Raw genomic sequence first — 12,856 nt, forward strand, 5'->3', positions numbered from 1 at the left:
TCACACATCAAACTCACTCATACAACCAATCTCACCCATCAAACTCACTCATACAACCAATCTCACCCATCAAACTCACTCATACAACCAATCTCACACATCAAACTCACTCATACAACCAATCTCACCCATCAAACTCACTCATACAACCAATCTCACACATGAAACTCACTCATACAACCAATCTCACACATCAAACTCACTCGTACAACCAATCTCACACATCAAACTCACACTTTCAACCAATCTCACCCATCAAACTCACTCATACAACCAATCTCACCCAACAACTTCACTCATCCAACCAATCTCACACATCAAACTCACGCATACAACCAATCTCACACATCAAACTCACTCATACAACCAATCTCACACATCAAACTCACTCATACAACCAATCTCACACATCAAACTCACTCATACAACCAATCTCACACATCAAACTCACTCATACAACCAATCTCACACATCAAACTCACTCATACAACCAATCTCACCCATCAAACTCACTCATACAACCAATCTCACCCATCAAACTCACTCATACAACCAATCTCACCCATCAAACTCACTCATACAACCAATCTCACACATCAAACTCACTCATACAACCAATCTCACACATCAAACTCACTCATACAACCAATCTCACACATCAAACTCACTCATACAACCAATCTCACACATCAAACTCACTCATACAACCAATCTCACACATCAAACTCACTCATACAACCAATCTCACCCATCAAACTCACTCATACAACCAATCTCACACATCAAACTCACTCATACAACCAATCTCACACATCAAACTCACTCGTACAACCAATCTCACACATCAAACTCACACTTTCAACCAATCTCACCCATCAAACTCACTCATACAACCAATCTCACCCAACAACTTCACTCATCCAACCAATCTCACACATCAAACTCACGCATACAACCAATCTCACACATCAAACTCACTCATACAACCAATCTCACACATCAAACTCACTCATACAACCAATCTCACACATCAAACTCACTCATACAACCAATCTCACACATCAAACTCACTCATACAACCAATCTCACACATCAAACTCACTCATACAACCAATCTCACCCATCAAACTCACGCATACAACCAATCTCACACATCAAACTCACTCATACAACCAATCTCACCCATCAAACTCACGCATACAACCAATCTCACACATCAAACTCACTCATACAACCAATCTCACACATCAAACTCACTCATACAACCAATCTCACACATCAAACTCACTCATACAACCAATCTCACACATCAAACTCACTCATACAACCAATCTCACACATCAAACTCACTCATACAACCAATCTCACCCATCAAACTCACTCATACAACCAATCTCACCCATCAAACTCACTCATACAACCAATCTCACCCATCAAACTCACTCATACAACCAATCTCACACATCAAACTCACTCATACAACCAATCTCACACATCAAACTCACTCATACAACCAATCTCACACATCAAACTCACTCATACAACCAATCTCACACATCAAACTCACTCATACAACCAATCTCACACATCAAACTCACTCATACAACCAATCTCACCCATCAAACTCACTCATACAACCAATCTCACCCATCAAACTCACTCATACAACCAATCTCACCCATCAAACTCACTCATACAACCAATCTCACCCATCAAACTCACTCATACAACCAATCTCACACATCAAACTCACTCATACAACCAATCTCACACATCAAACTCACTCATACAACCAATCTCACACATCAAACTCACTCATACAACCAATCTCACACATCAAACTCACTCATACAACCAATCTCACCCATCAAACTCACTCATACAACCAATCTCACACATCAAACTCACGCATACAACCAATCTCACACATCAAACTCACTCATACAACCAATCTCACACATCAAACTCACTCATACAACCAATCTCACACATCAAACTCACTCATACAACCAATCTCACACATCAAACTCACTCATACAACCAATCTCACACATCAAACTCACTCATACAACCAATCTCACCCATCAAACTCACGCATACAACCAATCTCACCCATCAAACTCACTCATACAACCAATCTCACCCATCAAACTCACTCATACAACCAATCTCACCCATCAAACTCACGCATACAACCAATCTCACACATCAAACTCACGCATACAACCAATCTCACACATCAAACTCACTCATACAACCAATCTCACACATCAAACTCACTCATACAACCAATCTCACACATCAAACTCACTCATACAACCAATCTCACACATCAAACTCACTCATACAACCAATCTCACACATCAAACTCACTCATACAACCAATCTCACACATCAAACTCACTCATACAACCAATCTCACCCATCAAACTCACTCATACAACCAATCTCACCCATCAAACTCACTCATACAACCAATCTCACACATCAAACTCACTCATACAACCAATCTCACACATCAAACTCACTCATACAACCAATCTCACACATCAAACTCACTCATACAACCAATCTCACCCATCAAACTCACTCATACAACCAATCTCACACATCAAACTCACTCATACAACCAATCTCACCCATCAAACTCACTCATACAACCAATCTCACACATCAAACTCACTCATACAACCAATCTCACACATCAAACTCACTCATACAACCAATCTCACACATCAAACTCACTCATACAACCAATCTCACACATCAAACTCACTCATCCAAACAAACTCGTCCTACTACAGGTTCTACCACTGATTGTGTCAAAACTCACCTGGCAACCACTGACCCAAAGAAGAACGTTGCGGCGAATCATTCCGGAAATTTTTTTTTTTTTTCAAAAAAATTAAAATAAAATTTTGAGACGAGAATCATGCGAATCACGCGTAATTTCGGTCGATTTTTTTTTACCAGAAACAAGTTTAAAACGACTAAAGCTAGTATAGGTAAGCTTGTACAAAATCACGCATGATTCCCGTGATCAAAACATACAAAATGGCGGCCGTCTCACGAAGGTTGAATTCTGTGCTAAAATCACTCAAAATCGTCTAAAACCGGTAAAAAAAAATCACTAAAACATGGATCAGCCACAGTGGCTACTGGGTGGTTTGAAATATTAGCCACAGGTAAGGGGGGTTCGCCCTGTGGCGACGTGGCGAGCGGCAGCGCACACCCAGCCACGTCAGATATTTCGATTCCCCACCGTGAAGAAACCCCAGGACTTACTGAAACGGACAAACGACGTCGACGACGTCCTCCATTTTGGTTCATTCTTGTGTCTCGACAAGAGAAATCGAGGTCCCGGTCAACGACCTGGAAAGTACAGGTAAAGGTAACAAGGACTCGCACCTTGTGAGGCCTCCTAGTCCCACATCAACACCGACCATCTTTTCCAGCGAAGTCCACAACCAGGAGCATGTTCTGAGAAGTACGTCACCGTTGACTCCGCCCCCAACGTCCGGAAATGACGTTTTGTGCTACGTTCACATGACGTCATCACGTTGTTTTACTCAAAAATTTACTTTAATCTTATCATCGTGCATTTTACTCGTGAAATGCTTTCCTAGATCTACGAAGATCTATATTTGCCACACTTCCCTCATTAAATCGGTGTTGTGCTGATATTTGCAAATAAATTAAACCTTTGAACTGGCCGGCTGGCCCATCGTGTCCGTGTGACATTTTACACGAATACTCTTTTAATTTATCCCAAGTTTATCTCTGCTCCGGATCATTGATCTATACTGCGGATACAACATAAAAAGCCGAGGTGTGATCCATTGCCAATCAGCTTGGTGAGCCCTCGCCAAGTGGCTTAAGCACTCAAGCAAGGACTCCATTCGAAACCGTCGATAAGGAACGGGCGGCTTGGCAAGCGCTAGCTTGCTGCTTGGTAACTGAATACACCCCCTGGTGACGTTTCCAACAGCCAGGCTCCACATGAACGGTTTTTTCAAACCAAAATTTAGCCTCGGACTCCAGGTAAGCAAACTCGTGACTTGGTCACCTGTGGTCGGGTAATCTCGTGATCGTGCCTTGAACATTCACATTGACTACATGGATGGACAAAAGGACGAACAAGGGCGTCACCGGAAGAGGAAATACTTTTGGCTCGCTTCTTCGACCAATCAGAGTGGTAGGATTGAGTGACGTCACATCAGTAGCAGGAAGTGTTTAAATGTTCACCATCATGAACCGATATCCTTCGTGAAGACCCTCTAATGGAGTCTGAGTCACGTGACACAGTCTCAAGAGTGTTGGTCGGGGTGGGGCATGGGGGGGGGCGCACTCACCAAGCTGCCCTGCAATGGCTGAATTTGGATCGAGAATGTCGGACCATTAGATTGCTCACCGACGTGCCGTCAATGTCGATGATATTTGGACGAACGTTACCCTGCAAGATGTTCGAGAGAGAGAGAGAGTCAGAGAGAGAGAAGAGGGAGAGAGAGAGGGAGAGAGAGAGAGAGAGAGAGAGAGAGAGAGAGAGAGAGAGAGAGAGAGAGAGAGAGAGAGAGACAGAGAGGGGGGAGAGAGAGAGAGAGAGAGGGACAGAGAGAGGGGAGAGAGAGGGAGAGACAGGGAGAGAGATAGCGAGAGAGGGAGAGAGAGGGAGAGAGAGTGAGAGAGAAAGAGAGACAGAGAGAGGGAGAGAGATAGAGAGAGAGATAGAGAGAGAGGGAGAGAGAGAGACAGAGAGATAGATAGAGAGCGAGAGAGAGAGAGAGAGAGAGAGAGAGAGAGAGAGAGAGAGAGAGAGAGAGAGAGAGAGAGAGAGAGAGAGAGAGAGAGAGAGAGAGAGAGAGAGAGAGAGAGAGAGAGAGAGGGAGAGATAGAGAGAGAGAGAGAGAGAGAGAGAGAGAGAGAGAGAGAGAGAGAGAGAGAGAGAGAGAGAGAGAGAGAGAGAGAGAGAGAGAGAGAGAGAGAGAGAGAGAGAGAGAGAGAGAGAGAGAGAGAGAGAGAGAGAGAGAGAGAGAGAGAGAGAGAGAGAGAGAGAGAGAGAGAGAGAGAGAGAGAGAGAGAGAGAGAGAGAGAGAGAGAGAGAGAGGGAGAGAGAGAGAGAGAGAGAGAGAGAGACAGAGAGAGAGAGAGAGATGGAGAGAGAAAGAGAGAGAGGGGGAGGGAGAGGGAGACAGAGAGGGAGAGATAGAGAGAGAGGGCGATCGAGAGAGAAAGAGAGTGAGAGAGAGAGAGAGAGAGAGAGAGAGAGAGAGAGAGAGAGAGAGAGAGAGAGAGAGAGAGAGAGAGAGAGAGAGAGAGAGAGAGAGAGAGAGAGAGAGAGAGAGAGAGAGAGGGGGGGAGAGAGAGAGAGAGGAGAGAGAGAGATATATTTATCACTTTGAGAGATATTTAATTATATCCTTTGGTCATCCCTCTGTATGGGGTCTGAAGGCGTATCCGAGGTAACCTCGCTGCTGTATGAAGGCGCCATGTTTTTTGGCCTGCTCAACCGTGCCTTGACTTGGAGCAGTCAAGAATTTCTTAACGAGAAAGTTAATTTTTTTCACTTTCCTGACTCATATTATCGAATACCTGTTCATCATAGCTGTGAATCGCTGGGTACATTGCAATGCTAATCAATGCCTGGAGATGTCAGCGTTTGTGGCTTTATTTAATTTCCGCACATGCGATAACCACGAGAATCTCTCAAACCAAGCTGAATCACAAAATTTAAGCTCCAGAATCGAACTTAGCAGCAGTTATGACTCTGAAAAAAAGTGTTCATTTTTTATATACATTGTCGAGGCTCGTACAAGAACTCACACACAGAATGTACAACAAGGAGAGCAGGAGAGGGAAGGACAAACCAGTGGGGAACAGACATGAGATCTGTGTAAGGGAGAGGGATGGGGTGGGATACACAGGGTAAACAAGATGAACATTACAGGGGCTTTCAGGTACTGACATGACAGGACTTTCAGGAAGGAAAGCAGGGAATTTGAAGGAGGTGGGTTTTGGGTGGATTAGCGGGGGTAGAAAAGATCATGGTTTTGGATGGGGGAAGAGAGGAGATGGTGGTGAACAGCTGGTTTAAAGGCATGGAGGGAAGAGTAGGATTGAAGAGTGTGTGGGAGTTTGTTCCAGAGGATTTTTTTTTCTGTACCTTGTCGAGGCTCGTATGAAAGTGAACACATAACACACAGCAAAGGGGGCATGAGACAAGAGGGGCGGGAGTGGGAAGGACAAAACAGCGGGGAACAGACACATGAGATCTGAGGAAGGGAGAGGGATGGGGCGGGGAACATGGGAAATACAAGACGGATATTACAGGGACTTTCAGGAAGGAAAGCAGGGAGTTTTAAGGGGGAGGGCTTGGGGTGGATTAACGGGGGTAGAAAAGATGGAGGATTTGGATGGGGGATGATAAGAGGTGGTGGTGAACAGCTGTTTTGAAGGCCTGGAGGGAGGAATAGAATTGAACAGAGTGATGGCGTTTATTCCATAGGTGGGGAAAAAGAGGAATGAAAGAGTGAAGGTGAGCAGCGATTCGTGATTTTGGTACTTTTGCCAGAAGGGGGTTGTTGGCGGACCTTGAGCACCCTGCTGAAATGTGGGGACAAATCGCAGATACAGCAGGGGGGAGGGGGCGAGACTGGAGAGGAGACGGTAAAAGACAGAAAGACCCCCGACCAGCCTGCGGTGAGAAAGTGAGAGACCCGAAGACTCAGCCTCATCGCGGGAGATTCCAATGATCCGAAATGCCTTGGTTTGCACAGCGCGAAGCCGAGAAAGGTGGGATGCAGGAGCACCAGCCCAGAGGGGAGAGCAGTATTCCATCAGGCTTCGGATGAAAGCTTTGTATGTCGTCAGGAGCTCAGGTGGGCCGAGGAAGGACTTTGCACGATGGAGGATTTCCAGTCGGTGACTGGCTTTGGAGGACAGGTTTGAAATGTGGCTTTCCCAGGAAAGGTCATGGCAGATAGTGAGACCCAGAAGCTTGTTTTTTTTTTTTTTTTTTTTTTTTTTTTTTTTGTATACCTTGGTCGAGGCTCGTATGAGAGCTAACACACAACTCACAGCAAGGAGGCATGAGACAAGAGGGGCGGGAGTGGAAGGGACAAAACATTGGGGAACAGACACAGGTGAACTGTGGAAGGGAGAGGGATGGGGATGGGACGGGGAACATGGCGAGGCGAAGATGGACATTAAAGCCACTTCCAGGAAGGAAAGCAGGAGAACTGAAGGAACTGGGCTTGGGTGGATTATCGGGGTAGAAAAGATCGAGGATTTGGATGGGGGAAGATAAGAGGTGGTGGTGAACAGCTGTTTTGAAAGCCTGGAGGGAAGAATGGGAAAGAATAGAGTGAGGAAGTTTATTCCAAAGGCGGGAAAAAGAGGAATGAAAGAGTGAAGATGAGCAGTGATTCGTGATTTTGGTAGTTTTACCAGAAGGGGGTTGTTGGCGGACCTTGAGCGCCCTGTGGAAATGTGGTTGGGACAAATCACAGAGAGAGCAGGGGGGCAAGGCTGGAGAGGAGTCGGTAGAAGACAGAAAGACCACCGACCAACCTGCGGTGATTGAGTGAGAGGCCCAAAGACTCAGCTTCATTGCGGGAGATGCCAATGATCTTAAAAGCCCTGGTTTCGACAGCGTGAAGTCGAGAAAGGTGGGAGGCAGGAGCACCAGCCCAGAGGGGAGAGCAGTACTCCATCAGGCTACGGACAAAAGCTTTGTAAGTGGTCAGGAGCTCAAGAGGGCCGAGGAAGGACTTTGCACGACGGAGGATTCCCAGTCGGCGACTGGCTTTTGAGGCAAGGTTGGAAATGTGACTTTCCCAGGAAAGGTCATGGCAGATAGTGAGACCCAGAAGCTTGAAAGAAAAGACTTCTTCCAGAGGATTGTTGAGAAAGTGGATGGGGGGTTTTGTAAACGGTCCTTTCGAAGAGACATAGTGAGAGTGTGAGATTTGTCTGGATTGAAAGACATGTTCCACGTGTTGGACCAGTTTGTGATTTTATCCAGATCTGCAGTGAGCGAAGAAGCTGCTGCTTGCCGGTCTGAGGGATGACAGATGGTACGGCAGAGGGTGGAGTCATCGGCAAAGAGAAATAGAGGATTTTCCAGAGAGTCCGAGAGATCATTGATGAAAACCAGAAAAAGAACAGGGCCCAGAACGCTACCTTGAGGAACTCCAGCCTGCACAGGAAGAGGGGATGAAAGAACTCCATTTAGGGCCACACGTTGACTGCGACAGGAGAGGAAGTCTGCGAGCCATGAGTGGAGATGGCCTTGAATACCATGGGAAGAGAGTTTGGTGAGTAGGGCAGGGTGCCAGACTGTGTCAAAAGCACGTGATATGTCCAGGGATACGGCTCGGATTTCCTGTCTGGCATTGAGGACCTCCATCCATTGATGGGAGAGCAGTAGCAGCATATCTAGGGTAGAGTGACCTGGTCTGAAACCAAATTGATGATTGGAAATCAAGCCATTGGAGAAGAGGAAGGATTTCATGTCTGAAGCGATGATGGATTCCATAACCTTGCTGATGATTGGGAGAAGGCTGATTGGTCTATAGTTACAGGGATCTGTTTTTGCACCTTTTTATGCAGGGCAGTGATGTTAGCAGATTTCCAAGCAGATGGCAGATGACCTTGGGAAAATGAGAGGGTGAATAGAACAGAGAGAGGGTGAGCAAGAGCAGAAGAGCAGGCTTTGAGGACACGTGGGCTGATGCCGTCTGGACCGGTTGCAGAATCTGACTCGAGGTTTGAAAGCAAGCTCTCCACCTTGTCAGGAGAAAAGGATACAGAGTCCAGGGACAGTTGGGTGCGACTGGGTAAAGTGGGTAGAGATAGTGATGGGTTTGGGACACAAGATTTAGCTGCAAACACCGAGTTTAGACATTCAGCTTTATCACGTGTGGAATCAGCAGTGCGGCCATTTGAGGTAAGGGAGGGGATGGAGGGGGAACATACACCAGAAACAGATTTGATTAAACGCCACCAGGATTTTGAGGAGGGAGAGAGGTTTGAGAGTTCAGACTTGAGATGAGAAAGATGTTGTTTTCTGGCTCTCCTGAGGGTAGCTACACACTTGTTCCGAGCTTTGTGGAAAGAACTGAGATTGCCCTCAGTTGGGTTTGCTTTCCATGAGGCAAAGGCAAGTTGTTTCAGGACAACTGCCTCGCCACAAGCTTCAGTAAACCAAGGGCGGGAGGAAGGGTAAGACAACTGAACACGAGAGGGGATAAATCTGTGCATGAGGGAGAGCAAGTTTCTTTGAAAGAATTCCCAGGATGAGTTGATGTTTGAGAAAGTAGTGATAGGAGACCAGTCTGTAAGTTTGATGGCTGCTCGGAGACCCTGCCAGTCGACTTGAGTGAAATGCCAGACTCGACGGCGGTGAGGTGGTTCTCTGATAACAGCCAGAGAGATGTCCACTTTAACAAGGACGTGGTCAGAAGAACCAATTGGAGCGAAGGAAGAGCAGCAGATATTGTCAGGGAAATTTGTCAAAATCAGATCCAGAAGAGATGGAGTACCATTGGTTGAGATCCGGGTCGGGAAGTTGACCGATTGAGTCAGTCCCAATGAGTCACAGAAAGCTTTTGCTGATGTCCCATGGCAGGTGAGAGAGGTACCCACACCTAGCCAACTGGCGTGATGACAATTGAAGTCGCCACATAAGAGGAAGAGAGAGTTTGGATGAGAAGATAGAAGATGGTCCATGTTTTCGGAGAGTGAGGTGTAGATGGAGTCATCACTGTGAAGCTTGAAAGAAAGGTATCCTTCTCGAGGATTGTTGAGAAAGTAGATGGGGGGAGGGGGGGTTCTAAATGGTCCTTTCGGAGAGACATTGTGAGAGTTTGAGATTTGTCCATATTGAAAGACATGTTCCATGTGTTGGACCAGTTTGTGATTTTATGCATATCTGCCGTGAGCGAAGAAGCTGCTGCTTGCCGGTCTGAGGGATAACAGATGGTACGGCAGAGGGTGGAGTCATCAGCAAAGAGATAAAGAGGATTTTCCAGAGAGTCAGAGAGATCATTTATGAAAACCAGAAAAAGAACAGGGCCCAAAACGCTACCTTGAGGAACTCCAGCCTGGACAGGAAGAGGGGATGAAAGAACTCCATTGAGGGCCACATGTTGACAGCGACAGGAGAGGAAGTCTGCGAGCCATGAGTGGAGATGGCCTTGGATACCAGAGGAAGAGAGTTTGGTGAGTAGTGCAGGGTGCCAGACTGCGTCAAAAGCACGTGATATGTCCAGGGATATGGCTCGGATTTCCTGTCTGGCATTGAGGACCTCCATCCATTGTTGGGAAAGCAGAAGCAGCATATCCAGGGTAGAGTGACCCGGTCGGAAACCAATTTGATGATCGGAAATGAGAACATTGGAGAAGAGGAAGGATTTAATGTCTGAAGCGATGATGGATTCCATAACCTTGCTGATAATTGGGAGAAGGTTGATTGGTCTGGAGTTGCAGGGATCTGTTTTTGCAGATTTTTCATGCAGGGCAGTAATGTTTGCTGATTTCCAAGCAGATGGAAGATGACCTTGAGCAAATGAGAGGGTGAATAGAACAGAGAGATGATGAGCAAGAGCAGAGGAGCAGGTTTTTAGGACGTGGGCCGATGCCATCTGGACCGGTTGCAGAATCTGAGTCGAGGTTTGACAGCAAGCTCTCCACCTTGTCAGGAGAAAAGGACACAGAGTCCAGGGACAGTTGGGTGTGACTGGGCAAGGTGGATACAGAAATCGATGGGTTTCAGTCAAGATTTCGATGCAAACACCGAGTTTAGGCATTCAGCCTTTTCATGTGCGGTATCAGCAGTACGGCCATTTGTGGTAACTAGTGTGGGCCCGTAGGTGCGTGCCCGTAGGTGCGTGCCAGTATGTGCAGCTTCGTTCCTTCGCTCTCGTAAATGACGACTGGATTGGGGCATTGTTTCAATGAGATCGAACGAACCGTATCATAAATGGCCATAACTTGGGAAACACCTGGGAAACATACTCACGTCCCCAGCGTCAATTGTGACGTCATATCAAACGAAGAAGAATTGTGACACCCCCTCTCTTGTCCCCCCGTCTCTCCCCTCCTCTCTCCCACTCCTCTCTCGCCCCTCTCTCTCGCTCCTCTCTCTCGCCCCTCTCTCTTGCCCCCACTCTCACCCCCTCTCCCGCCCCTCTCTCGCCACCTCCTCTCTCCCCTCTTGAATTGTGATACCCCTCTCTCACCCCTCTCTCTCCCTCCCCTCTCTCGCTTCTCTCTCTTACCCCCTCTCTTGCCCCCTCTCTCCCGCCCCCATCTCTCCCCCTCCCTCTCTCCCCCTCCCCTCTCTCTTGCCCCCTCTCTTGCCCCCCTATCCCCCCTCTCTCCCCCGTCCTCTCTCGCCCCTCTCTCTGTAAATGTATTCACAAATGTCAACCAAGCACAACAATTAATTCAAACCTTGGGAAAAAACAGCTTTCAAACCTTTGGGAAACAGCTGTTTCCCTTGGGAAAATTCATTCCTTCAGATGAATTAATAATTTGAACAATTAATTCAAACCTTGGGAAAAATTCAAACCTTGGGATTAATTAATAATTTGAACAATTAATTCAAACCTAGAGAAAAAACAACTTTCAAACCTTGGGAAACACTTGGGAAACAAAAAATAAATAAATAAACATTAATTGTGACGTCGTTCGTGACGTCATAGCACTGTGTCCTGTCATTGGATGACAGACGTAATTGGTCATTATTGATTGACAGACAATATATAGGTCGTTATCGGTTGACAGACATTGGTCATTGTATCACGTTATTCTTTTTATGACTGCCAATTATTGTGCTATTATTATTATGATCTATCTATAATTCCAGCAATGTGTGTGTGTGTGTGTGTGTGTGTGTGTGTGTGTGTGTGTGTGTGTGTGTGTGTGTGTGTGTGTCTGTCCGTCTGTTTGTCTGCGACCGCCGTTTCTCGACGACTGCCAGTCCGATCTGGTTGAAACTTGCCAGGAATATTGCCGGGGACCGGCGGATGTGCCTTTTCAAGGTGTGATGTTCATCGGACGAGCGGTTCCCAAGTTACGCCATTTTATTGCTTTTTTCAGTGTTGAAAAGGTGTATATAAGGCAGCTGAAGTGTCGTTCCACCTGATCACCTTATCATGCCATTTCTTCTCAGAATAATGACAACAGCATAATAATAATAATAATAATAATAATAATAATAATAATAATAATAGCACAATTATTGGCAGTAATAAAAAGAATAACGTGATAGAATGACCAATGTCTGTCAACCAATAACGACCTACATATTGTCTGTCAACCAGACAGGACACGGAGCTATGACATCACTAATGACGTCACAATGCTTCCTCTTTTTTTTTCTTTGAATTCTATTGCTTTTTTCAGTGTTCAAAAGGTGTATATATGGCAGCTGAAGTGTCGTTCCACCTTTATCACCTTATCATGCCATTTTTCTCAGAATAATGATAACAGCATATTAATAATAATAATAATAATAGCACAATAATTGGCAGTAATAAAAAGAATAACGTGATACAATGACCAATGTCTGTCAACCAATAACGACCTATATATTGTCTGTCAACCAGACAGGACACGGTGCTATGACATCACGAATGACGTCACAATTAATGTTTATTTATTTATTTGTTTTTTGTGAATACATTTGTGAATACATTAACAGAGAGGGGTGAGAGAGGAGGGGGGAGAGAGGAGGGGCAAAGAGGGGGAGAGAGGGGGACAAGAGAGGGGCGAGAGAGGGGAGGGAGAGATGGGGGAGTCACAATTCAAGAGAGGGGGAGAGAGGGGCGTCACAATTCAAGAGAGGGGAGAGAGG

The 12,856-nt window shown here is 46.0% G+C and overlaps 1 protein-coding gene across 5 annotated transcripts in view; it reads right to left on the bottom strand.

The window, feature by feature from the left end:
• LOC147008351 (F-box/LRR-repeat protein 4-like) overlaps positions 1-12,856 on the bottom strand; it is a 30,992-nt gene that overhangs the window by 17,396 nt on the left and 740 nt on the right. For 2 of the 5 annotated variants that reach the window (XM_085864760.1, XM_085864761.1), the window contains exon 2: positions 3,286-3,372. The exons of 1 other annotated variant lie outside the window; for it this stretch is intronic. In XM_085864760.1, coding sequence (XP_085720886.1) covers positions 3,286-3,320 — 35 coding nt within the window. In that variant the 5' untranslated portion in view covers positions 3,321-3,372. Of the gene's footprint in view, positions 1-3,285; positions 3,531-12,856 lie in introns of those variants that run through there. 2 more of the 5 variants (XM_085864762.1, XM_085864759.1) reach the window with 1 other exon arrangement.

The sequence above is a fragment of the Eptatretus burgeri genome, chromosome 19 (assembly GCF_056783735.1).
Source record: "Eptatretus burgeri isolate ZD-2024b chromosome 19, Ebu_testis_v1, whole genome shotgun sequence".
In the NCBI taxonomy this organism is placed as follows: Eukaryota; Metazoa; Chordata; class Myxini; order Myxiniformes; family Myxinidae; genus Eptatretus; species Eptatretus burgeri.